Here is a 27,518-nt window from a genome sequence, read left to right as displayed (position 1 = left end):
GATTTTCCAGTGTTTAACTCGACTCATATTTTAAAACCATATTATTTTATACCTTGGACATCAGTTTTGACAGTTGAAAAACCATGACACTAACAAGGCAATAACTTTCATTTCTAAACTGCAAACAGAACATTTATTTACTCATTACAGTCAAAGCATTGGTGACTAAAAGGAAAGCTGCAACATTAAAGAGTGAGAAAGCTGGTTTGTGTCATTGTCTGGCTGTTCACCGGCAGCATCAAGGACATCTGCTTGGAGAAAATATCCTACTGCCACCTGGTGGACTCAGAAAACACTTTGACCATGAACTTTCAAGTCAATTTCCAGATCTGAGGGTGACGACTGTAAGGTGTCGAATATAATTCCCCAAATATTTATGCATAAAAAATTATTCACTTTAATTCGTAGCTTAAAATATATTTCCTCCACTAGTTTATTCCTATTTTTCTTTTTATATTTGTCAACCATTTGTATTTTAAATTAATAATTTTAACACCAACATTGTACACTTACTTGTGTTTATGAACGTAGTTGTCTGAAGAATATCAATCAAGTCCACAGTCCCTTGTTCCTTAATGTGAAATACAGCAGCATTTTCCTTCTGTATAAACATTGTGACTCACACTGGGCCTCCCCTGTCTGTCATGAGTCCTTCAGCAAAACTTGTTTCTTATTAACTGACACATGATTTAGTTTGTCATTGAAGTTTTTCTTTGTTTCAGTGCTTCAGTGATTCAGTGTTTTTTTGGGGTTTTTTTTTTTGTTGTTGTTGGCTTTATTTCTTGGACAGAAATTTCATTTTGTTTCCTGGAATGATAAAAAAAAAAGAGTGGTATAAGATGATTATATCTGTATTTGTCATTTGTACAGTTTTTTTTTCACTATTGCCAAATAAATTCTGGCCAAGAACAGCTATTCAACATCCTTACCCAAGCCTTTGAGAAACCTGTTAACCCTTCTATGTTCATTCTCACGGATAGAATCTAGATACTCCTGCACCCTCAATTCAAACAGTCCTGAGAAAAGAGAAGGAGTTTTGAACCAGTGAATCCATGACTTGTATCTGCACTTGAGCTTGCTGCCACACCTCTGTACCTCTCAGAGCTTGTCTGTGGAGCTCCCTCTCTTCGATGAACCAGCCGAACATCTGCGTCTCCATGAAGACCTCCAGGAAGCGGCGCACACTCTTAGATGGGATCGCTTTACGGAACCCCTCCCGCTGAAAGGAGCAGGGCACCGGGGAGGAGGACGAGGAGGAGTAACCGTCTTCCCGCTCACCAGTGATGAAGAGTGGATAGTGGCCAACCAGCTCCACAAAGAAGCGGACAAAGGCCTCAGAAACAACAGTGCTTAGATGCCCAGGGTCTGAAAAGTGAAAGTTGTAGCACATCAACAGTAAAGCTAGAAGGACACAAAATGCAAGAAATTGCACAGCTTTAACTGCAAACTTTCATGTTTTGTTGTTTGTTTTTTTTTTTGTGGTCTGACTCCCTCTAATGGCCTACCACTGGGTATGTCTCCTCCTCTCTCACAAGCAAGCTCCCTTCTCCTCTCCAGGACATTTTCCAAGGCTGATTGAAGCTTAGGGGGCAGGATGGAGTCTTCGTCATCCAACTACAACGGAAAGGATCAGATAGGATATGATATGTAGATAAACATTTCAAGGCTGAAATCACATTCAGACCATGAAATGCCATAACAAACACAAAAGCATGAATGAACGCATGGCCTACCTGTCTGAGAAATCGACTGTTTCCTAGATCAACAATGAGAACCTGTGAAAACAAAGTCTAAATTACTGGAATGCACAACATCACATCGGTATATTGATGTGATGAATCTGTTAAATCACTGCGGTTCCACTGCAGAACTGCTATGATTCAGTGTCTCTGACCTCTTCCAGGGGCAGTTCGGTGAGCTGGGGCAGAGAGCTAGACAGCAGGCCAACCATGAACGGGGTTGGGGTGCAGACGATGTCGAGCATAGCTGAGGGCAGCACCGGGATATAAGTGTGCTGCCATACGAAGGGGTAAAGCAATGCCACCATTGCATGGCAGCACTGGGAGAGAGTGCTGCAAGATGGTAGGCGAGAAAAGAGAGAGGCAGAACAATTCAGGCATTTGGGATATAATTGTAGTATACGTGAGGAGGGGAGAGATTTGGTTTAACTGTTTTACACCATGTTTTTTTGATATGTATATCCTGATTGAGGGATGCATAGGGGAGGCTATAGGAAGAGGAAAATATTAAGAGAAGGAGAGATGTGAAAGCTACTGACAGTGGGTTACTTTGTCATTCTCACCACACGAGGGCCGTATTATCTAAATTTAACAACGATGACTCCTTAAAGTCACAGATATTCCCATAAAGGAAAGAAACCCAGCAGATTTTTTTTCATTTACGTCATTCAGCTTTGCATTCTTGTCCTCTGCTACTGTGAGCACACTTTCTGACTCCCACTGGCATTCTCCTGCCGAACAAACAAACTGGCCTCAACAACTCAACAGCCTAACCTCAAAATATCTCTCTGACATGCTCCCTGAATAAAACTGGGGTTGCCTTGAATTTATTTAAAAACGTGGATCTGGACCACCCGCACTTAATATAATATATCAACATCCGTAATGCTCTCACCCTGCTGCTGTCATCATAATTACATATAAACTGGAGGAGTGATCAGTGCAACTTCATCATATAAAGCCACTTAGATTTTTTTAAGGGGTTTGGAGTAAAACCAACCTGAGTTTGTCTGCAGTGAAGATGACCCTTCGCTCCAACAGCAGCGAGCTGAACACCCGGAGAAGCAGACGCAGACTCAGACAGGAGAACAGGCATTCAAAGTTCACATGCTCCAGGCGAGAGTCAGAGGGCCGACAGAGCTCCATCACCTGAAAAACAGGACGGATGGAAGATATGAACAAACCTTCTAATGCAATATTCTTCATTCAAGGAGAAATTCTTAACTCTTAATTATTAACAGCCCCAATCAATATATTGGGGTGCTCACGGCTTCACTCACCTCAGTACCTGAACCTGGGAGGAAGGTTTTAACAGTAATGGTTCGGCCTGGAGCTGGAAACTGGGCCTCCATGATGGCTCGCATGAAGGGCTGCACTAAGGCTGGAGACAGAGCCCTCCGCCTCTCCACCTCATCCAATACCTAAATCAAAGAAATACACAATCACATGATTTAATTACTTTTACATCAACAATACTGTTATAAAGGGGAGTGAGTTTACCTTGGAGAACAGGTTGAAACAGCCAAGGTGACTGACAATACAGTAGACCTCTGGTAGACGTTTGCCTTTTCCGCTGGGCTGAGGAGAAAACAGTGAGGTTCAGCCTGACAAGTGGTTACTGGATGATTTTATAATGACCGTCAAATAATTCTTTGTTCATTAGTTTATTACTGGCTGCATAAACCTCATTCAAATTGACCATGATAACTTAATCACAGCCAGAGAAATGCACAGAAAAGTATGAACTCACAGAAACACATACTTCATAAACTCATGCACCCTTTCCCACTCTCTTAGACTTCCGCCCAGAGTCTGAGATGGACTGTTTTCCCACAGGCACACTGACTATTTTGGCACCCTTATTTACTCAGCCATCATCGTGGTATTTGTCCACTTCCTGTCCAGCAGCAGCAGTATACTTATTTGTTCTGTCATTGCTATTTACCAGTAAACGCCGGCAGTATCCGAACCTCCTGCTCCCATCCTCTCCAGTCAAAACAAAGGAGAACATCTCACTGAGAAGGATGGCCCATATAACATGTGATTAAAATCCAAATCATACATAAGACAAATTAAATAAATATTGATAATGACATATACACAAACTGTAACATTTTTGTGTAGTCCAAATGGACACTCCAGAGTCTTGGGGTTTTTCAGAACTACTAGTGAATTTTGCTTTATCTATATGAAACCTCAGAAAAAGTGGCACTAAGTTCATTTTACACTCCCACCTCGAGTAGCTGTCCACCGACTCCCAGTCTTTAGCATCAGGGAAACAGAACTGAGGAATGATCCTCAGCTGGTCCTCCGTCTCCCTCATGAATTTGAAGCTCCGCTCCAACTGAAACACAGCAACGTTATGGTTTTAATAAAACATTCTTCAAATTCAAGGCAGACCATGCCTGGCTATGTGTGTGCATGATGTGCATTTCTATTTTGAGGCCCCAACAAATTTACCACAACAGTGACACTATGGTGGTGTGGTAGTCCACAAAAAGGTTCTGGGTTCATACCCCGAGGCTGGGGCTTTTCTGTCTGGGGGTTTCACCTTTGCCTGCATGGATTCCTTTTGAGTACTCATGCTTCCTCCAAAATGTTGTCTGAATGTTGTCCAAAATGTCTTTTGGCAAGAACACCTACAGTTGCTTACTCTAAACTGAGTCTGTGAGCAAGTGTGAGCATGAATAGTTTCTCTATATGTTGGCCCTATGACAGACTAGTGACCCACAGTGCTCCTTGCCCTTGCCAAATGTCAGCTGTGATCAGCTCCAACCCCCCATGACCGTAACAAATAAGCAGTATAGATAAAGGATGGGTGGACAATACAGTAAAGGATGAAAGGTATCTACTGCTAACCTTAGGGGGGAACTGCTGTGTGACTTCAGGCATGTATTGGGTGCCACCTTTTGATTTCTGCAGTGACACAACCAGGAAATATTCAAAAAGTTTGCGCTGGTGGAGCTCCTGCTCCAGAGAGTTGGTTCTCTTCTTGGTACCATTGTAGTGGACTTGGCTCTGGCATGGCTGGCTCAGTATCGACTGAACTGACACAAGACGCTGACGGTGGGCTGCAGAAAAGGGAGTAAGGTACAGCGCACTTCCATGTGTCGTTATAAAAAACCATGAAATATGATGTTAAAAAGTTTTGATGAGATCACCTACCCTTTGCTCTATCTTCAACTTCACTCTCAGAGTCGCTGTTCTCATCTGTAACTATAAAATTCAAAAGCAAAAGAATCCACATTGACTTTTCAGGCTTTAGAAAACACAAACAGACTTCTTCAAAATAGCCAAAATTTCACCTCTTCCTGAGCTCGTCTCAGCATAATGGTAGATCCTACGTAGATGTTTCTTGCTGATTCGAGCTTCAAAGATGCTATTGATTCTCAGTACAACCTATCAAAATAAAAGGCTCAGTGTTCAAAAATTGAATTACATCACGTCTTTTCTATACGATGAGAACAACACAGCCCTTGATAATATTTGTAAGCTACATAAGAACCTGGCAACCATATTGAATTGAAGAAAATTTGACTTATATTGTATAAATTTGTTTAGAAATTACTTAAACCATAAAATTGATCCTTAGGCAATCAGAGTCAATAAAAAAATTGAGGTAAAAAAATTTTGAGAAATTTGTCTTATGTGTGAGATTTGGTGGTGTTGGTCTAACATTCAAATGCATTCACACCGTTGGTATCCTGCGAGAGGTGCGGCTGTAGAGATCTCCAGGCAGCCAGGAGGTGTGTTCAGGACAAGTGGGGGTGGAGGGAGGGCTGAGCTGGGGTGGAGATGAAACGCCCCCGCTGCTGCTGGCAGTGTGGGTCGGCGGGTTGGTCCTTCTCAGGTCAAGAAGCTTAAAGCTCCTGCCTGAGTTCTGCCTGAAGAAGCCAGGCCTTGAGGCCTATAAGAAGAAAAATCAGTTCTCCTTTAATCTCTAAATCAGAAGTGTTATCATGCTCAGCTTGTACTGCAGGAACCTTGTTAGTATCAGCGCCAGGGGAGGAAGGCAAAGACTGCTGGGAGCAATGACTCTCTAACTCTATATCCTCATACGGGCTCTCCTTGGGTGAATCTGCAGAGAAAAGATAGATGAAATTCATGTTTTTCATCATTTGTCCAGTTACTGTTTATGTGAATTAAAATGGCCAGTATTAAAATTACATCCTGGACCAACCACAGCAGTATTTTTGCATTTTACCTCTCATCTTACATGCATATTTATTGGACTTAATTGTTAAGGCCTATACTGTGATTTGTGTTGTATGCCATGCCTCTCTCTTTCTCACGTCTTGTGCTTCTCTAAATTGTCACTTTTCTAATAAAAATAAATGGATCACTTGTTTTCTGCAGAATACATTTTATGTAGTGGTGGATTTATTTAAAAGTCTCCTTTGTGCAGTTCCCATCTCAATCGTCTCAACCACTGCTGCTCTAACACACAATTTTCCCCTTCTTGACATTTCCAGCATTACATCTGGCACAGATTTAAAAGTGAAACCAGTAAAGGATAATAGAGGTGTCTGACCCAGGATGTCTTCATAATGATGTTCCTGAGATGATGAGTGAGAGAAGGGCGGGCTTGTCGGCCCTGTGAGATCTTCGAACTCAAAGGATTTCCTGTTGTAGTGAACAGAGTGTTCACATTGTGATTGCACATTGTGTTATTGAGGGATGAATTATAGTGTGACTGGGATTGTTTGTACAAGATCAGATCTAATCTGTTTTTCAGATCCTGCTGTACCTTTTGATGCTGTCTCGGGCTCTCTCGCCTCTGGGTCTCCCATAGACACCAGAAGGAAGTCTCGAAGATCTGGAAGAGATGGAGGGCAGTGGAGGCAGGTTCCTCTGTCCTCTCACTTGTCTTGGATTCCTCCCCATGGTGGCAACAGCTGGATGCTCAAAGGTACGTTTCGGTTTGGGGACTGGGTTGATCGGGGGCGCTCCCGGCTCTGTGTACACATGTTCGGATTTCATCGCACCCCCCACACTGAGGGCTTCAGAGTCTTTCTTTTTCACCTCTACCTGTTTGTCCTTAGTCAGAGGGCTGAAGTAGTTTCCAAGCTCTGGAGGTGTTTTCTGATGGTTCTCCCCCATGGCCTCCAGCTTTTTAAAGAGAGAAAAAACTGCTCTCTTCTCCTGGCTGCTTTGTTCTGTTGCTCTCTTGTCATTGCTCTTCCTCAACAGCCCAACTTGCTGTTGCACCACCACCGTAGGTGAGCATGGTCTTGAATCCCCAAGCTTTTCCACATTGTCTTTCTCGTGATCTTGCTTGTGAACTGCTCTATTCCACTCGTCTTCTTTTTGGTTTGCATAGGGCTTACTGCTCTTAAGTGTCTCTCTTAGCTTTTTCCCTGTTTCATCAGGTGAACAAGGCCTCGAATCGCCAAGTTTTCCTGAAGTCTCTTTCACAAGATTTTCTTTCTCCTTTTGGGTCACTCTTCTGCAAGTCTCTGCACTCAGCTCACCAGCAGTTTCATGGTTGCTTTTTGTCAGGGATTCTGTCCTTTTTACAATAGCAGACTGACCTGAAGAACCTGAGGTAGTAGATGAATTACTGGGTTCCTTTCCTTCCCAGAGAGAAATTTTGTCCTTAATTTTGCCACCATTGGATCTAGGTAGTTTGTTTCCCACCAAGGATGAATTCTCATTGTATTGAGGGTGAAAATTTTGCCTCCTGTGAGCCATCATGGGTGATTCTTCCCTGTGGTTGATCAGGTTGTCTAATGGGGTTAAGGGAAGTTTTGGCACAACCTGCCTTCTCTGCTCAGTTCCCTTGTTTTCCACTGAAGCAATACAGAGATCACTTTGTGCACCAAGATTGTTCTTCTTCAGCCTAAACACACAAAGAGCAAATACTTGAGTTTTACAAAGTTACAAATGAACATAAAATGACTGAAGTCAAAGGGTGTGTTGCTTCACGGCAGTAACTCCTATCAAGGATTATTATGTTGCCATGCAGGAAGCACATGGAAAGATTTTGGAATAATTATTTTAACTAAAGAAATATCAAAGGAAAAAAAAATGCTGCCATATTTACTTTTCCATAGGTATTAAATAGTACCCTTTTTACAATTAACCTAAAATGAGCTCATCATTGAACTATGCAAGACCAAAAAAGTTGTATAAGAGATGAGCCAGACTCAGTGCAATAAAAACAAAGCAACTGACTGATAGTTTTCTGAACTTCCCATATGGTCACTATGACTGCCAGTCAGGGGACACAGTCTTTTTCTGGCGACAGTGGGAAAATTCAGCCTGAGAGTAAATGCCAGAGGACAAGCCTATAACCGAGCATCTTCTTCTCATCAGGCTCGCTAAATAAACACATACTTGGACTGGGGCCCATTTCATCAAACTGCTATGTTTTAATAAATAAACGAGAGGAAATGGGAAGCCCAAAGTTGAAAGACCTTTTCTGACCTGGACGTGAGGAGTAAAGGCCAAACCTAAAGCCTGTTATTTATTTCTCAGGCTCTGGAGGAATTTGTGACTGATAATGTCCATCATTTAAAGGGAGACTCCATCACTCGTAAGGGTGATACAAACCTGTTGACACTGGAGTAGATACAGTCCTCCTTTGTTTTCATTCTTTCAATGGGCTCCATGATCACTGTACACCTGGGAAAAGTGAGGAGAGAGAAGCATCTTCAGCCATTTCTTCATTTTGTTGCATGAGGTAGCCATTGAAAGCACATTAGACATCCTGTTTAGCTTTGCTCCTGAAAATCAATGCCCAGTGTTTCCAATAAAACAGTTTCACTGTTCTTTCCTCTGGCTGGTAATGTACAGTATTTAGAGGACAGCTGGTCAGAGTCAGGGAAAAACATGACAGCACCTCCCTAGAGCAGGTCATCACACAAACTAATACTTCAACAGTCTTTGGGAGCTATAATGAATAAATCACCATATTTTTTCTCCATTATCATGGAATCCCTCTTCTACCACACAGAAGACCAACCTTCGACCCTGAAAACAACAAAAATGCTCTGTTCTCTTCTGTGTGACACCAATATTTTCACATCACCGAGGCAAATGTTTCAAAGTTCAGTGGCCTCTAAGATAGCACTTATTTCCCAGATCAGGAACTGGTGTCTTAATTTGTTTTGTTAATATGTACAAGGAGCTCTGCTTGACATGGGAATCATCTAGCGTACAGTAAAGCTGTACTGTAGGGATTCAGAAATTTCATTAAAATGTTTTATGATTGTGTAAAAGAGACAGAAAGCCATCCAGATCTTCGCATTAATCAAAAAATGCATAAACAGCTGCAGTTCTCATGATGCAAATTCCTTTTACAATTATTAAAGTGAATGAGACAGAAATAGATAAAAACGTGTCTCAGTATAATACCAGGTTTGTGCAAAAACAACAACATACCAATAAAGCTAGGAGAGACATTGTGCACATTGTGCATACAAAATTTAATTTATTTCTTACCTCTTTGTGTTGTACAGTTCCCATGTGTTCATTAGTGAAATGTAAGCATATTGTCAAAGACGGTGCTATCACAGTATCCATTGGTAAACTCCAAGCCACAACAGCGGTCCCGTATGTTCAGATTAAATAGCCCCCAATCCTAACCTGACCAAAGCCTTGACATGAGCTGCCAGGTGTTTACTTAGATGAGACAGAGAGAACCCTCTGTGCATACACTCCCTGCTTCTTCTCCGGTCTTCAGCATTCATTCACTCTCTCTCCTCCACAAACCCTGAATGTGACTCTGTGACTCTCTCTCTCTCTCTCTCTCTCTCTCTCTCTCTCTCTCTCTCTCTCTCTCTCTCTCTCTCTCTCTCTCTCTCTCTCTCTCTCTCTCTCTCTCTCTCTCTCTCTCTCTCTCTCTCTCTCTCTCTCTCTCTCTCTCTCTCTCTCTCTCTCTCTCTCTCTCTCTCTCTCTCTCTGTGTCTGTATGCTGACTGTCTCCCTCAAAATTGACTTAATGATCAAACTACATGGAATGAATTAAGGATTCTTAGTACTCATGAAACAATTTAATTTTCATTAACTTTCCATGGATTCATGTCACAGCTGCTTATTTGCTAATGCAGCTGTATCTGCCTGATCTGTGTCCCACTGCCACTCTTAAATTAATTAGAGCTTTGCAAACTTCAAAAAGTAAATAATAGCATGGCATTTCTCTAAAAAGTTCCATCCAAAGAGAAAACACTAAAAATATGATAGACATGATAAAAATTAAGTCATTTGGTGATCAAAGGGTCATAGAATTATATAAATCACACTGTATTGAAGATCAGTAAAGAAAATATACTTTGACATACTTGTTTAACTGATGGATTCATGTATTTTTATATTTGAATTTGTCACATATTTACAATTTACATAATTTATTTATTTTATTTTTGTCTTTATCTAACTCTTATTTGTCTCACTGGAGGAGCAGAGGGTTTTTCACTTCACTGCACATTTGTCCTGAGAGTATGACAAATGAACCTGTACGTCCTTGTGCTCCTAACTATGCAGAGAGAAATACATTTAAATGGTCCTGTACTTGGAGTCAACTAAAGCACAGAGCAAACATCCAGTCTTTCAAAGTAATTCACAGCTCACCTTGCGTAAAGAATACATGCAGGATAAGAATATAAAGTCATTGTACATTATCCATGAAGGCTTACCAGAATTTAAGAGCTGGGTCTCCGTAGCAGTGTCCTGAAGCGAGGTACGGCCTTTGAGAGAGGCAGTTTTGGCGGTGCATATTTTAAAGTATCTGCTGCAGCCAATGGCAAGTAGGCTGCTGCCGCAACAAGTGGCAGGGCGACAGGTGAGGGCTGAACAGCTGTGTCTCCATTATCAGCCCCCCGCCAGAGCCCAGCCCTGGAGCCCCCTAACGTGCAGTTCTACCCCTGGCCTGTCGGTGGCAGCAGAGCGCCACTGCGCCGGCGCGGCAGCTGCTGACGTCCGCGACACACGAAGCTCCAGTAAACACAGAGAGACGCCACAGCTACAATTAGCGAGCCAAAGGAAAGCCGAGCAGCGAGGTGAGAAAACGCTCTGCTGTGGTTTCTAAATCCACCGGAGGTCTAAACTGCAGCCGGGTGTCGGTTCGCAGGCATTTAATCTGTGTTTTTCGGCGGAGCGAACCCGGAAGTGACGGCCAGATAGCGGCAGTTGGACCGTACGTGCGCTTGTCACTCAGGTAGGGAGAGATGGGCAGAAACCAAAACGCCAAATGTGTGACTGTAGCGGCTAATTTCAGCCTAAAACGAGCTCGGTTGGACTAATGGCTCTCCGAGTAATGGGTGGGACTAGGTGACATTTCTTTGTGCATGCAGGAATCCAGTATTTAATCACCAAAATCTCAATTAACTCGTTGCTCGAGGGGTGCAAACGAGCTGTGTTGTGTAATCTACAGAGAGCCGCAGGCGTCCTTTGAACAGGACGTCCTGCTGACATTTCCCTTTCACTCTGCTGTACACAGTGTCACACTGTCAAACTCACCTATTGTGTCTAAACACCGAAAAAAGTGCTGACAAGTCTTGTTTCGCCTTCAGGGAGTTTACATAAATTGTGCCTTCAGCCTTACAGTCAGTCTGTCAACAGGATGTTTGACTTAAGTTTGTGGAAAAATGAACATGCACAGAGTATGACGAGTCAATCTGTGGTGTTTTTGCTGTGTGCAAATGCTCGAAGAAGACATGTTCTTTACACTTTAGTGTCTGATGGTGGGATACATGTTAAAATATGTGTCATCAAGGTTGCAAATATGTTGGGTTTTTTTCTCCTTTCAGAAAGGAGACAGACATTTGCAGTTTGCTTGAGGCTGGAGATATGTATTGTGTTTTGCTTTCAGGATTTCATGGGTGTAGAAACAGCTGTGGGAAATGTAAAAGTCGGCTGGTCTTGTAGACCACTGGCTCTCATACTGGTGTTTTTCAGATGAATGGTCCTCGCATACTGTCATTATTATTTCTAATAATAAAAAGTGACTCCAAGTTATTGGGTTTTTGTTGTTTTTTTTTTTTTTTGTATGATGTAACAAAAACTTTAAGGACAGAGTATAGCCATGAAGAGGCAAATGTTTTGCCATTAATGCAGAGTTGCAGCAAGAGTGAATCAGTTAGACCAGAACGTGATTTTAGTCCGGACTGGTTTCTGCCATCTGACCTTATTGATCTGAAGAGGTTTGGGTCGTGACAGAATCTTTGGCGCTGAATGAATGTGACAGTTTTTTTGGAACAACACAGCAGTCTTGGGTTGTGCGTTTAAAATGTAAAAGATATGATTGGTGAAAAGGAAAAACTGCCATGAACTGCTGGCACAGAAGAAGGGTTGGTGCATCTTGACTTCCTAGTTAGCTGAGTCCTGTGTAAACAACATACTCAAAGCTGAATGGGCTTTTGGGGGAGGTAGACTGTTCAGTTCAGGGGCGGTTAGTCGTCACACAGGGCCCATTGATACCTGTAACTGGCAGCGCACACCTCAGCATTCAGGCAAAATCTGTCTATTAACGGTTTGTTTTATAATGAAGGAGGAGGTATGCTTTCACCAAGAGAGTGCTGCCTGACATAGGACTCATCCAGGACAAATTAGAGGAATATGTATTTCACCAGAGTCTTAGTTAAAGTTTGAAATGTGGAAATTTCTACTCACCAACTGCTCTGTTATGTACCTGGGATGTGATTGTTTTCTAATTTGGATATATTTTTGTGTAAAAGCTGTTGTTCTTAGCAATTCAACTAGTTTTCAGATCAATACTAGATATTAATGCAACACATGCAATTAATTGATTTAATACAAGTTTCTTCTTATTGCAGGCACAGCTTTATTGTTCTAGTGATGTGCTCCCATCTGGTATAGTGAAATACTATAGCAAAATCCCGCCTCCCCTTCTTGTCCTGTCGTGTTCCCCCTGAAGACCTCCACCAACACGATCATCCCTCCTCGTCCTCCACCCCCTCTTCCTCCCACCGGCCACCCCTGTGATGCCTCCCTCGTGCTGTGGCTATTTGTCACAGTACACACATCATCATCTGGTTACCTTCCTCCTCACCTTCTTTAGGTAAACTAGACCCATGCTGCCTCCTATTTATTACAACTATGAACATTTTGCTCAGACTTGTTATGGCTGTTTTGCATATTAAATGCAAACTCTGTACTCTGCAAGCTCTGTCTTCAAAGTAACTGGAATAGCCAGCTGTACCATCTCTTTTCCTTTTTTAAAGGTCTTCACTTTATTGAACTTTTGAGGAACAAAAATATCAGAATTCGCTGTTCATAACCTGTCAAGTAAAAACTAAATTGCAGAGTTACATAAGAGGATGCAAAGTGAAAAGGAAATATCAATGTAGCTTGTGTAGAAATTGATGTGAGCTGTTGCTTTAGTTGAAAGGTCTCTGGGGCAAGGTTAACCCAGGTCAGACATTGTTGAAATAGGATCAACTATGTTTGTTGATTTCCAGCTGTCAGGCTACAGTACACATCCTGGAAAGGTTTTCGAGAGAGAAAAAAACTAAAAAGTCAGACGTGTTTCACTGCTAAACTTTTTATTTACGTTTAGCAAACCTTGTAGAGGACTTAATATAATTTTCAGGAAGGAAGGGCAAGTAGGCCATACGTCTTTATTCAGTCACATAGTTCATCAATAATTTGTAGTTGTCATGTCACACACGTGTGGCCATGTGACCATAATCATTACAGATGATGCATTCTGCAGCAAATAGCAGCACAAAATGAACTAGTTGGGTTGGTATTGGATTTTTTTGTTCCATTTCCTTTGTCTTAGATAACAAGGGCTGACTAACAGTGTTTCCTGTGGATTTTTCAGATGATTTGAACTACTGCTGCTTTACAATTTAATTATCTCCAAAAGTAAATGTGCCGTGATTATGTGACATTTCAAACCATTAGCACTACATTATTCCAGTATATGAAACTAACATTATGCACTAAATTAACTGTGACATTTTAGGCTGCTTCCAAAGGAATGTTTTTAAAAAACATGTCTGTGAAATACCTTTTGATTTTAGTTTTTGAGTAACACACTTATCTGTTCCTCCAGCTATGTGCTGCTGCATGCCTCACGGAAGACATTTAGCAACGTGAAAGTGAGCATCTCTGCCCAGTGGACGCCATCCATCCAGAATGACAGTTCAATTGCTTTCTCCCCTGGCGAGGTACAGAGCACCAGCAGAACTGAGCAGCACTGAAACAAATATTTCTTGTACACATACTGTAGCTGCTGACTTGCCCCCCCCCCCCCCCCCCCCCCCCAAAAAAAAAAAAAAAAAAAATCTATATTGAGTAGCTTAACTGCATTGATGTAGTTTTTTCTGTGACTGTCCCAGACATGGGAAGACAATCGTCTCTTTGAAGATGAAAAGCAGGCCACTCTGTTCCTGGGAGCTCTGGACTCCATCTTTCTCTTTTCATATGCCGTGGTGAGTAAGGAACATGTTTTTCTGAGTTTAATAAATTTCGGAGAGCAACTTTAAAACTTTTAAGTTTGCCGAGTAGTGTTGTGACTGAAATATAATTGCTGTTACTCATATCTGTTCCCATGTCTACGCCTCAATTAGATGGCAAAAAATGTAACTAATTTCAAATTAATAGTGGAAACATGGGACACTGTATAAAGCACATAATCCATTTTGATTTTGAACCATGTTTTTTTGTCGTTTGTTTTTATTTTATGTTCCTGTCCACACAGGGCCTGTATTTGAGCGGTGTGATTGGGGACAGAGTAAACTTGCGCTATGTGCTCTGCTTTGGCTTGTGTGGCTCTGCTGCAGTGGTAAGTACGTGCGCCACAAGTTCTTGGTCACGACCCCTTTTGTCAGTGTCAACTTATACATTCCTCACCATGCATCAGAGATTACCACTGTTTTGATCTTGCAAAGTTACACAAAGGTGCTCAAAGTTCAGGTTTCTGTTTACAAATGTAATTCTAAAATAGCATACGCTTCACTTCATACTTGCCATAAATATGAAACACACTGGTTCTTATTATTGGATATGGTTTTTTTATTTATGAACTCAACATGTCAACATTGTTGAAATTTTAAGCCTCTGTTCATTTAAACATCAAATAATCATAAAAATCAAGTAAAATGAATCACTAATAATGTCTTTCAGTTCAACTGCAGCTGCTTCTGTGTTTGCAGGAGTTCATGTTTGGGACTCTAACGGAATGGCTCCACATTTACAACATCTATCTGTACTGTGGCCTGTGGGTGCTCAATGGTCTGCTGCAGTCGGCCGTGTGGCCGTGTGTAGTAGCCGTCATGGGCAACTGGTTCGGCAAGACGGGGTGTGTGCCGATTCTCCACTTCATAAAACCTCCCTTTGTCTAACACTGCCTCAAGTATTCCCAGCATCTGTGTAGCTCAGAAATATATAGTCAGGTCGAGCTTTATGATGCATCCCCCCACACACAGAAACATACACACTCACACAAAGACAGCCATTCACTGGTGCTGCGGCCAAAACATAGACATCATTTAGAGGCAGTCTTCTGCGGTGGCTGAACTTGCAATTATAATTTGTTGAATATAGAAATAGTAAGTTACTGAGCTGACTATGAATTAGCTGCATAAAATATGTTCATTTTTGTATTGGAAGTATTTTTTTAAAGAAACATTTCCTGAGAGTAAAAAATAGAACAATATTTATAACTTTTAATAACTGAACTTCCTGTTGTTGTTTACCAGGCGGGGCTTTGTGTTTGGCCTGTGGAGTGCTTGTGCGTCTGTAGGGAACATCCTGGGGGCATTCTTAGCGTCTAGTGTGCTCAAGTATGGATATGAGGTATCACACACACAAATAAATACTTTACTAATTAGCCTAACAATATCAGCAAACTAAATGCTAACATGATGCACTGTGTGATGCTGTGTGCAGTATGCCTTCCTGGTGACCTCAGTGGTGCAGTTTGCCGGAGGGGTGGTGGTATTCTTTGGACTGCTTACCTCCCCAAAAGAAGTTGGTAAGGGCTGAAATAAACATGTTAGAAAACGTGCAGTGTTGTGAGTGTTTGCTGTGTATCTCACTATTATGTAAAGCGCTTCTTGTACACACTGTTTTCCCTAACATTGGAAGATTTCAGTCACATGGTTGTTTTTTCACCCAGACCACCCAAATCATTAATATTAATTGACCCTGTTCCCACAGGGATTGGTGCCTGAAATAGAAACAATTGTGTGTTTGTATTGCCTAAACTACGGATTGATTTCAGTCATTCTCCACAACTTAAATGCCTGTTTCTGTGTGTGTGTGCATCAGGTTTGAGTTTGGAGTCTGAGACTGGACTCAGCCCCGTGGAGACGGACACAGACAGCCACAGGCCCCTGATGAGCGATGAGGAAGATGAGGTGGAGGCTTATAGTAGACGATGCCCGTCCCTTCAGCAGCCGGATGAACCACTGGAAGAGTCAGTTCAAGCTATCAGCTTCTTCCAGGCTTTCTGTCTGCCTGGAGTGTTACCAGTGAGTCTGACGTACAACAAGGCAAGACAAATCCACGAGCAACAAGCACTTTGCCACACACTATATTGACCCTGTTTCTGTTTGAACTATAGTACTCCTTGGCTTACGCATGTCTGAAACTAGTCAACTACTCCTTCTTCTTCTGGCTTCCTTTTTACCTGAGTAACAATTACGGCTGGAAGGAGGCCGAGGCTGACCGCCTGTCTGTCTGGTATGATGTCGGAGGAATCATTGGTAAGTGGCAATTTTGGATAAGAACTTAAATATGCATGGGATGAGTCAGATGAGCTATTTTCATGGATTAGTTGTTCATGTGACTTTTCAAGCAAAAATGCCAAGCTCTTAGGAGCTGCACTTTCTCCAGTGTGGATTTGATGTTCTTCTTTGACTTGTAAGAGTTAACCCAACTGCCATTCGGCTTGTGAAAATTATATAATGTTTAATTATTTATATATTTTTGCACATTTTATTGACATTTATCTGATAATTGAGGAAAGTAATTGCCAGAAAAATAGATGGTAAAAATATTTTTGGTTTCATCTTTCATTTAACATGGAATTTACATAAGCATATATAGACACAGCTTATCTTACTCAAAGATATAGATGAAAATGAGATACATATAAATCTCTGAACATTAACAATTCTCAGTTTGGCTCTGTTGTCTTGTTTCTGTGTGTCAGGAGGAACAGTTCAGGGTCTAATCTCTGACTACATGGGCAAGAGAGCCCCGGTGTTGGCATCCAGTCTGGCACTGGCAATGGCAGCTCTAGTGGGATACAGCCGTGAGTACATGCATTTTACTTTCCATAAAGGCAAGCACAGTGTGACGCTCAAGAAGAAAACAACCCAAAAATCAATTACTCATTTCATTTTGTGGAGCTTATAGTTCTTTCTCTCTTCCCTCTCAGGCTCACCTAATGATCAGCTGATAAACGCTGTGCTGTTGGCGGTCACGGGCTTCTTCATTGGTGGCCCATCCAATATGATCAGCTCAGCCATATCTGCGGACCTGGGGAGGCAAGAGGCTCTAAGGGGAAGTCAGGAGGCTCTGGCTACTGTTACCGGCATAGTGGATGGAACTGGAAGTATAGGAGCTGCAGGGGGACAGGTAAACACCAATACAAAAAATTTCACACAAACACATTTGTTGTGTTTAAGCATCACTAACAGAAAACAGAAGGAAAACACTGATACATTTACATTTCAAAATAAAAAACCTCCTGCTCCTGTTTTGTGGTCAGTGGCATTTTCTGACTCCAAAATTAATACAATAAACTATAAAACTATATTTGTATATGATTGAAGCACGGATATTTCCCTACTTAGATTGTACTTTGCTGATGACACTTTTCTAAATGCAAAGATATAGTGACTTACAGATATATTTTTAATCTGTACATTTATATTTCCATTACAATGTAGTACCTGGTGTCCCTGATTGAGAGCAAGCTGGGATGGATGTGTGTGTTCTACTTCTTTATTGTCATGGTAAGATGATCTTCTAAAATAACACTAGGTCTTTTTCTGACACCACTTCGGCCTTTATGTATTTATGTGTATATATGTGTGTGTGTGTGTGTGTGTGTATAAACATAAAAAAAAAAGTGAGAATGTTGCCACATAAACAAGCATAAGCAGTGGTGGTACCAAGTCAGAACCATTGCTTATGTTATCAGTACCACTAGTGCTTTTCCTGCTATAATAAATCAAAACATTTGCTGTGTTAAATACACGGTTTACACCTACAAGGGCATAAATAAGGCTCCTCAATTGTGAGTCCTGTCTTGCATAGCATGAATTCATTCTCACTTGTGATTTCATCTATACTGCAGACAGGGGGCAGCATTGTGTTTATCACTCCATTGCTCCTCAAAGAGCTGCGTGCCATGTGGAGAGACAGGCTAGCGCTGCGACGGCAGCTGTGAGAACCTCAACATCTGCCATCCACCGAGTTTCCACCCCTATGAGTGACATCACAGCAGGTCTGCTCAGAAACAGCTCTTTGGAGGTGAGGTGTGTGGAGATATGGCGGATGCCATGTCTCAGGTCAACAGGGTTAAGTGACCTTAAGTTTCACACCCACAGCCCCAAGCATACATCTATTAACACCCAAGTGAACAGGCAGAGTCACTGAGCACAACACTGAGGTGTCATCTATTCACTAAAAGCCTAAAATATAAATGTCCACTGCCAGGATCTAGAGCTGGATGTGTCTGCTGCTGTCGGTAAAGGCCCTCATAGAATGTACTACTTTATATATTTAACGGTTTCAATCGATGTAAATATGTCAAATGTAGATGTACTTGACTCAGTTTCATTTCAATGGATTTTAAACCTTGAGTTCTTAATTGAAAGTTCAGATCATGTCAAACAATTTGAGGTTCCTGGTTGCCTAAAGAATGTGAATATTTACTCTAATGAAGAAACGTGTTGTCAGATTTTGTAGATATGTATAATAGTCTGTTTTTAGTTTAAATAACGAACATTGCACTCTAGGGCTCTTAAAGTGATTATACTATATTAAGTCTTAAAGATTTTAGTAAGCCACTTTTAGCTGTTTTCAGACTTCCACCATGTAGCCACTTAATTTCTCCTGTGTACAGTTTTGTCTAATCAGAGCTAGGAATGACATTGTAAAGGCTTTTTATTACCAAGAGTGGTTAACTCGATTAATTTATTGTTTCAGTCACTAAATTGGTATTTGCGCATCTTTCCTTTCTCAGTACATGTTCAAAGGAATGTATACAGACACACTGACATAAATACACTTTGAGAAATCTCTTCTCTCTGTTACTACAAGAGAAAGCGATTTTGTCCGTTATTAGCAAAGAAGATACCAGTTGATGGAGGGTTTTTATTTTCGGTCTGTCTGGACATAATTTGTTTTATTTAAAATGCAAAAGTGCTGGAACTATGATGCATCACCAGCCATTTGCTAACTTACACTTGAACCATTTGTTGGTATAACATCAACACTCTGGTTGGTAACCAGCCACCCTTAAAAAGAAGGGTTTTTTGTTTTTGTTTTTTTTTTTTTTTGGGGGGGGGGGTGGGTTTAAATCCATAAAGGAGAATAAAATTGGCAATTTACCTTACACTGTGGTCAGGCGACACAATGCATTGTTTGCATACCTTTATGCAGATATGTGAATCATGTAAAGGGATTTTAACATGTAGGAAAAAAACAATCGTCATATGAGACAGGTTCGTAATATTGAACGTTCCTAAAGCGATGAAGCGTAAAGTCATACTTGAACCTCTGAACTTAAACGTGATAAACTGTAAATTGAAATTTATCTGTGGTGTATTTTATTTCTTTTATTTTGTATCTTTCAAGGTTTAACCAATGTAAATAAAATTGTTTAAAATAAATGCAAATTACATTTTCCAAATCATGAGTATTTCAGATAAGTTTCCTTTGGAAGTGGAAACTTTAACTTAATTTTGTTATAACTTAAAAGTTCTGTTAAGTTATAGTATTATCGCATTTTTTAAATGTGAAACCACTTCTAATGTGGTTATGTCTGCTATGTTGTATCAAAACCATCAAGAGGTGCTATTAATCCAAAAAGAAGCCTTTCCTCTCAGTTCTTAATCTCCGATGCTCAAACAAACACATTCCAGGCCAGTATTTTGTGGTTTATATCTTTTATCATTCATTAAACATTTATTATTTTGCCCACACTATATGAAATCAACATTATGAAAGGCAACAGTGCACCAGCAACCGATCGAATCTCTTAACTTTTTCGGGACAAATATTGCTCTCAAAGGGATATAAATCTGAGCCCATACAATTACACTTCTTACATGTTGCAAGGGTACATCAATCAGTATTAAATTACAATAAAATTATTACAAATGGTATACAAAGATTATTACATTCATGCATATACAAAATTTTAAACACTCCACTTTGATATAGCTGCAATAGGTGAATTAGGAAAGCAACATCTGCTTGAGCACAGTGAGACACCAACAGATTTTGTCTTGACTCATTTTAGTTTCACTTTTTTATTTATCTTTTTTTCCTGCCGATGGACTCGGGGGAATATAAACAAGGCCACAGAACATTTACAAGAAGCCAATGAACATGTCAAACTTAAACAGTTTTGAACATTTAATGGTAGGGGGAAAAAAAAAAAATAACGTCAAGAAAATCCAAATCTGTGCTTCAAATTCTCACTGAGGATTTTTATGTTTTTTTTGTTTTTTTTTTGGTTTGTTTTTTTTATTTTTGAGATTACCATAAAAAAATAGTTCTCTTGTCAACAATGTTTTGAGTAGTGCAAAGATATAGTTTCAGAAATAACACAGTTAGTTATAGTAATAAAACAGGATTTGTAATTATTTCCCTACAAAACAATGATATAAACTCAAAATAAGTTAATATAGACTTTGAAAGGTTTGTCTTTATGCTGAGAAGATAGTTGCACGCACACTCACACACATAGATAAGCTGACAGAAAAACAAGCAATCCTGACAAATAAAAACCTTTTAAATAGCCATTTTTAAATCTGTGAAATATAATCGTATAGAGCCATGAAAAACCCCACTTTGTGTTAATATGATGATGAACAACTGCTTTCATGCTGATTTTTCGCAGTGACTGAGGCAGTTTGTTCATGAAAGAGAGACTCTGAGACTTTGGGGGGAGCAAAACAAAAGCTGATCTGGCTGCTCGTCTGGCTGCAGAAATGCTTTGATCCAGACAGGCTCTTGGACATTTTTCCTGAATTTAAGTTTGTCCCTCCCCCTTGTCCTTCCACCCCCAACACTACGATTCCCCAGCCCTGTCCATTTCTGGCAAAGCTGTCAAAGCAAAGTGAAGCTGCAAGAGAGCGAAAGACAACAAAAGCTGGCTGACTTTTCCCTTTTCCCCTCGGGAGCAGCCGGAGTTTCCTTTGGTCAGAGCAGAGCCTCGCTCTGACACACTGACTCTTTTACCTGATGTGAAACTCTACACAAAGCCCTCACCCTCCACAGCTTTTATCTCAACACAAAATTTGCTCATGTCTCTGTTTTTGTGCAAACAACCTGAGCTACATTGGCTTTCTTTGATTTTTTATTTTTTATTTTTATTTTTTTTCTTCTCTCTTTCTTTTTTTGTAGTTGTGTGTATTTTTTTTTATTTACTGAATCAATTGATGAGGTAGTTGAATGGAACATTTCAGGTTATGGCTTTTTTTTTTCTTCCCCCAAATATGAACTGAATTCGATTGACTGTAGACGGGGAGGAAAGAGTAGGCACAGTTATCGACACCTCAAAGCCTTCCGTGATAACTGATCACTCAGCCAGTGAGCGACTTGTATGAATGATGTTTCTGATTAAATGGCACAGGAATTTCTCTTTGGTTCAACTGCCTCAGCTGCCGCTACTTTTACAACTGGTGGAAACTCCAAGATGAAAACCAAACCAACAGATTCATACACACAAACATATATATTTATACACACACAAACACACCCGCACACACAATGCTAACACTTAGAAAACAGCACTGCGATAGAAACTGTGACGCAGCTCAACTCTTCACTTCAAAACTTACCAAAAGTAGAAACCAAAACTGCTCTGAGCTGCAGCACAATGATAAAAAGCTACATTCCCTTCATGGAGAAAAGAGGCACTTTTAAAACCTACAGCGACATCACATGAAGCCAGAGACTCGAAAATGCTACATTGTTAAAAAGCATAAAACTGAAAAAAAAAAAAAAAAAAAAAAAAATTAAAGACTAAGTAAGGTATATTCTGGCCTGTTGCCGGAAAAAGATTTTTTTTTTTTTTTACAACCCCATTATGCACATAATACAAAGCAAAAAGGAACTATAGTTTGCAGTTTGAACATCTTTTGCAATGTTGTGATAGTGTAAAATATATATGGTCCATATTTTCGAGTGGCAACGGTGGAGTATAAATGAGCCATAATGACTTCTAGTCTTAGGCATAATTTGGGGGCAATGGCACAGGTTTAACACCTTATCTTACCTCGTTTTACACATTGCTTTTCTATTTTTTTTTCTGCTTTATTTAGACAATGATCTAGCATTGTGAAAAATAAATAAATAGTCACATTTGAAACATTAGAATTATTATTATTACTCTGAATTTAAGCCGCTACCTTACAGGCCACATTACCTCATCTCTGAACCTCCACCGTTGACCTTTAACCTGATGCTAATCACAGTCGCACTGCCAAGATTTTTAACCCTGTTTGAGGTTTTGACCCCTGACTCAGCTCGACCTTTTGGAGCCATGGGGTGAGACTAAAGGCTAAGTGTGACGTGAGGCCAAGAATAGTAACTCTAATCAAAACCTCTAACGACGCTTAGCGAGTGGGAGGAAAAAACTATTTGAGGACCGAGGTCAAATACTATCCACGGCCTGTTCAGAAGAAACGTAACCCTGCTGAACTAAAGCCTGTTTTCTGTTATTTCCTGAAAGAGTGCATTTAAAAGTTTCACAGTATTGTCAGCTGAGGAAACCAGAATATAGACTATATACAGTATATGTATAATATTAACAAAACCATTTCTAGAGTCTGATCAACTACAATAAGTGTAGCTTCCTTGTGCTGTCTATGAAAGGTATGTGGTGTCAGAGGAGTTTTTAAGCCCATGCTCTATGAGCTTGTGGACAGTCAGTTACAAATTGCTACATATGTACATATGATATGAGACATATCTATGTGAGGTGACGTGCGGAGGGACAGGACCACTTGGTGATCCTCCACTGGGTCTCTCGCTTTTCTACTGCCAGGTAGATGCCTTGTAGTTTAGAAGCCTCCTCTTCTTCACCTTAAAGAAATCTGGAGAGGAAAAAGAAGGCGATGAATTGTCAGAAAGAACAGTACAATAATTAGAATCCGATGGATTGTGCCACAAAGTGGCATGTGCAAGAAAACAAATCTGTTTGGGGGAAAAAAAAACAAAAACAAATAAGCAAAAACCTTCGATAACAACAAGAATGCCAAGAAGAGGATTTTCAAAAATGTCTCCAAGCGCATTCCGTTGACTGACCTGTGATGGTGGACTGTCTGCGTTTCTCGGGCCACTGAAGCCTGTAGCATCCCCTGGTGGTCACCTCCAGGTACTCATCCCCAGACCCTGATGAGCTGCTGGACACTGGGGAACCCTCGCCTGATGAAGTTGACGTTCGCCTCATCCCCTTCGTCATGCTGCCTCTGGCCCGTACGACTGGCCTCACTGTGCAGCTGCGGTAAAACGCTGGCACGTCTTGGCACTTTAGCTGCTCCCACTTGATGTTGGAGCTGTCCCCTGGCATCTCAGTGTGGAAATCAAAGTTCCACCGCTTCTTGGCTGCCTCAATGTTCATGCAGAGGAGCCTCTGGAAGTCCTGCTGCAGCTGCTGGTGGTCCACAGGCCCAAAGAGATTCCTACGCACTGGCCCTATCTTCAGCTTCAAGGCCTCGATGCCCCCCAGGCTGGAGAGCTCTGAGTCAGACGCCGTGGCTGGTGCTGCATTTGATGAAGATGGAGAGGCCATGGCCATGTCCCTGTCAGAGAACAGACACACACAGGCAGAGGTTGAATTCTGGCTCAGTCAGTCCTGCAGACTTTCAGTGAGGTGTGATCTGGGGTTTGGCTGGGATGGATTACAAACACACACATATAAGCTATTAATGCCCAAAACCCACTCACACACCATCTGCCCTCCTGAGCGCCTTTGTGTTTTATGTGATCAAATACACGTGTGCCCTAACCCACTAAGTAATTACTGCAGCAATGGGTAACTGAACCAACACCAAATAAATCTCCAACAACTTTCACTGGCCTTTGTGTCATGGTGAACCTGATTCTCCACCTGCTCTGGTGTCTGCCAGTCAAAGGTCGGCAGTAAAGGTCGGCAGGTCCCACGGAGAAAGGCCCCATGTAGACCACTTATGAGGAATGTTTTCTACATTCCCCATCTGGCACATTTAATTAGAGTGACACTGTTGGACTCTGGGACTGGTCTACACAGGTTTCTGGTTTTCTCCCTTGACTTCCTGACTTCATCGCGTCACAGCCTACATTATCTCTAAACACAGTCAGATAATATTTCACATGGAGGTGGACAGAGCAGCCACATCCCTTGCTGCCTCTGTCCGAGCCTCACCCTTATCAGCTATGTGTAGACACTTGCAGTACAGGGATGGGATGGGCAGTAAAGCAACTATATGTGTATGTTTCTGCCACTTATATATTATACTACGTTGTACTACATAAGGTCTCATCCTACTGTGATATGCAGCTCTGCTTGCTAATATTCATTATTCATAGGCAATATAAACTAAATTGGTCATGTTTAGAGCCTGCATAACATGTATTTACTATTTATAGCACACTGAATATTTAGTTTCCAAATGTTATTTCCATACACAAATGATTATAAAGTAATTCAAAGTCAGGAAGTGGTGGATTGGTGGGGTCACACCTCATTGCTATCTTAATAATGTTATATCTTTTATCTTATATTGGAGAAAAAAAAAACAAGGCAAATTTGGCAAAACATCACAGAGGATACATTTCACTCCTTCACAACATAACGCTTCCGTGTTTCCTTTTGTTTCAGTTTGGGTATTTGGTCAATTAAACTGTAATGGATCTAACTATTGGCAGTTAAAATCAAACAAAGGAAAAAAGGAAAACGTGCTGTGCAATTTTTAGAAAGACAAACATGCCAGCACATCAGCCTGAGGACAAATAAGAGAGAGGGGGGGGGGGTGTTGCGCAATTGTATGACACGTATTGAATAAATGAGTATGAAGAGCAGTTTCATCAGTCATACAGCTCACACTTTCACTATTTTATAGCTACAATTTCAACTGAAACAGCAGACAAAGTTACCTGATAAGTATAGCTTTAAAAGCACCGCTTTAAAATTTACACTTGCTTTTACAGATGGAAACATATCTAAATGACTCGTGGGGAGGACTTAATAAAACAAAAACAAAAACCAAAAGCATGACTGCTTTCTTTCCCTTTCTCTTGTCTTACATCTAACGGAGCTGCAGCGGAGAAAGTTGTTTGCGTCGAAGATGAAGTGGGCGCGGTATGCAGATCAGGTTTCTGCAGAGGTCCGCCGTGCGCACCAAGAAAACCCCACGTCCTCCAAAAATAAAGAAACTAAACGCAAAATACCCAACCTTAAAAAAAAAATAAAAACACACACACACACACGCTAACTTTAGTTCAAAAATACTCCAACTACTCCTGCGAATCCAAACGCATCCCCGAGCGGCGTTTACTGAAACTCGGAGCTCGGTCCGATCTGCAGGAGGAACTCGGTGACGCAGTTACGACTGGCTGAGGATGTGGGTCAATGAGATGCGACCAACTTACCAACACGTCCAACTCTTGGCGTTACACACGCAAGCAGACGCACAATATCCAGTAACACGTTAACGCAAGCCGAGGAGTGTCCGCTCGTGTCTGCTGCAGCACAGCACAGCGGCCGAGATCTTATTAAACTGCCTGTTTTTCATTTGTCAAGAGCATATCTGAGCTATAATTGGCGTTTTAATAATAATAATAATAAAAAAAAAAAACAGGATGACAATCGTAAAGGAAAAGCATGTCTCTCTTACCATCAGCTTCGGTGTGCCCAACTTTTAAACGCGAAGTTTTCGTCTTGCAAAGTGCGCAAAAGTTCCCACAGTGACAGAGCAAAGAAACGCGTCTGCGACAGTCCCAGTGGAAATAAACACTGTCACGAAGTTTGGTTATAGTAGACCCGACCCACTCAGAGGGGGGGGGGGGGTGTTCAGGTCCCCTTATCTATGACCTGTTTGTTATGGACTCAAAAGACCAGGGGGCCGTCCTAGGAGAGGACTCTGTCACATGGTTCCATCAAAACAGTCATTGTTGGAGCTCAGCCATGAGATAAACAACGCCTCCAAAATGTCCTAGGACAATTAAACGCAACACTGGCTGAGTTCGTTGCTGCAGCAGCACGTATAAAAGTAGGTTACCTCAAATATTTAAGAGGTGGAAAAGTAGGTTAATGTCATTGCATGTCCCTGAGTGCGGCTGTTATTATTATTATATGCAAAACTGTAATTGGTTACTTGTAATAAATAGTTTCTTACCCTGTAATCGGGAGCGATGCAAAAAATAAAATCAAATAAAATCAGGTCAAAGAAAATCCGCTGCTTTTCTCTCTGCACGATCCTGCTGCAGGACTGTTGCTCCAACTCTCTGCTGCGCCCTTGTGCCTCACTTCTTCTTCGGAGCGACTAGAAGTAGGTCAAATATCTTGGCAATGGCGGCCATTTCCCCCTTCTCTCAAATGTGACACACATTCTCGTGTAGTGCTTGCATCACGTTTTGTTTGGGCGCCGCGCCCACATCCTCCGGTCACGTTGAGCTGCAACGTGATCGAGACAGACACAACTCCATCTTAACTTCTGCAGATTTACCACATCCCCATTTGGATTATTTACTCATGAAACCAGAAAAAAAAAAACAAAAACTTCAATAACATTGCATTTAGTTATTCGCAGATGTTGTGAAAAAGAAACACTTTAATTTCTGTTTATGACTGAAGCATGTTTGACTTTTTGACTTTTTCAGTGGCCTATCTTGGAATAATAATCATAAAGGTCAGTTTCAAATGAAGTGGTGTACAAAAATAACACAAAAAACAAAAATGAATAACATAGATTTGTTGATTTTAAACCAAAGGGACATGTGAATTTCACCTTAATGACCTTCAAGTGCTTGCATGATTGGCAGAAAAGTCATCATCAATCATCAATTTGCAAAATTGTTTAAAAAATCACTTACCAACTGGGGCCCTGAAATAGTTACTATTTTTCTCCAATTTTAAGATGGAACTACATATTTGGAGTTTTGGTTCATAGTTGCATGGTGTTTTTGAATTTACCTACGTGGTCAACCAATTGATTCAGAACACAATTAGCATGTTATCTTTAATGAAAACAACCATTATCAGCCGTAAGATTTGATTGATTGCAGAGTGCAGACTGGAATCACCATGCATATTCAATTTTAATCTTTCTTGCGTTACAATCTGACCTTACATGCTCAGTAGCTTTTCCGTATTACATCAGTTGCTTCCCATTACCAGTTATGATACATTTCCTTTTTCCTTAGCAATGATGACTCACTGCAGGCTCTTCTTTCCGTTTGTGACATTGGTTCTCTTCTTTCTCTCACATTTTCCTCACTCCTTACGCGTGGAGCTGTCCAACAGTTGCATAGCTTTTAAGTGACATAAGGTAAGAGTCATCTGAGAGGCCTGTCAGTGGACCAACGCCCCGCGCTCAGTTTATGCCAGCTTTTACACGGCACCTGCACCGTCTTATTCAAATG

At 41.0% G+C, this 27,518-nt stretch overlaps 3 protein-coding genes across 6 annotated transcripts; 1 reads left to right on the top strand and 2 right to left on the bottom strand.

Moving 5' to 3' along the window:
• Positions 1–178: 178 nt before the first annotated feature.
• LOC115036711 (DENN domain-containing protein 2A-like) lies at positions 179–9,271 on the bottom strand. The gene is made up of 20 exons (XM_029495018.1): positions 9,183–9,271; positions 8,292–8,363; positions 6,487–7,578; positions 6,271–6,362; positions 5,723–5,817; positions 5,434–5,646; positions 5,045–5,138; positions 4,905–4,955; positions 4,599–4,810; positions 3,974–4,083; positions 3,685–3,754; positions 3,240–3,317; positions 3,020–3,160; positions 2,740–2,888; positions 1,895–2,072; positions 1,734–1,775; positions 1,506–1,614; positions 1,096–1,365; positions 930–1,016; positions 179–807 (listed from the first exon to the last, which is right to left on the bottom strand). The coding sequence occupies exons 1-20, from the start codon at positions 9,212–9,214 to the stop codon at positions 776–778; spliced, it is 3,219 nt and encodes a 1,072-aa protein (XP_029350878.1). The 5' UTR covers positions 9,215–9,271; the 3' UTR covers positions 179–775.
• Positions 9,272–10,636: 1,365 nt separating this feature from the next.
• On the top strand, positions 10,637–19,189 carry slc37a3 (solute carrier family 37 member 3). Of its 2 annotated transcripts, none has more exons than XM_029494926.1 (14): positions 10,637–10,738; positions 12,515–12,759; positions 13,759–13,873; positions 14,045–14,137; positions 14,407–14,490; positions 14,861–15,006; positions 15,407–15,503; positions 15,597–15,681; positions 15,978–16,180; positions 16,273–16,414; positions 16,864–16,965; positions 17,092–17,291; positions 17,606–17,671; positions 18,016–19,189. In XM_029494926.1, exons 2-14 carry the CDS (start codon positions 12,683–12,685, stop codon positions 18,106–18,108), a joined length of 1,503 nt encoding a protein of 500 aa, XP_029350786.1. In that variant the 5' UTR covers positions 10,637–10,738; positions 12,515–12,682; the 3' UTR covers positions 18,109–19,189. The 2 variants fall into 2 exon arrangements, with proteins under 2 accessions (XP_029350786.1, XP_029350787.1); XM_029494927.1 differs by having other exon boundaries at positions 10,693–10,896.
• Positions 19,190–20,353: 1,164 nt separating this feature from the next.
• On the bottom strand, positions 20,354–26,401 carry cdkn1d (cyclin-dependent kinase inhibitor 1D). 3 transcript variants are annotated; one of them, XM_029494930.1, is made up of 3 exons: positions 26,273–26,401; positions 23,202–23,698; positions 20,354–22,990 (listed from the first exon to the last, which is right to left on the bottom strand). In XM_029494930.1, the coding sequence occupies exons 2-3, from the start codon at positions 23,692–23,694 to the stop codon at positions 22,932–22,934; spliced, it is 552 nt and encodes a 183-aa protein (XP_029350790.1). In that variant the 5' UTR covers positions 23,695–23,698; positions 26,273–26,401; the 3' UTR covers positions 20,354–22,931. The 3 variants fall into 3 exon arrangements, with proteins under 3 accessions (XP_029350790.1, XP_029350789.1, XP_029350788.1); XM_029494929.1 differs by lacking the exon at positions 26,273–26,401 and adding an exon at positions 25,772–25,973; XM_029494928.1 differs by lacking the exon at positions 26,273–26,401 and adding an exon at positions 25,182–25,309.
• Between the last annotated feature and the right edge of the window lie 1,117 nt (positions 26,402–27,518).

The sequence above is a fragment of the Echeneis naucrates genome, chromosome 23 (assembly GCF_900963305.1).
Source record: "Echeneis naucrates chromosome 23, fEcheNa1.1, whole genome shotgun sequence".
Taxonomy (NCBI): Eukaryota; Metazoa; Chordata; class Actinopteri; order Carangiformes; family Echeneidae; genus Echeneis; species Echeneis naucrates.
This window is presented reverse-complemented; position numbering and strand designations above follow the sequence as displayed.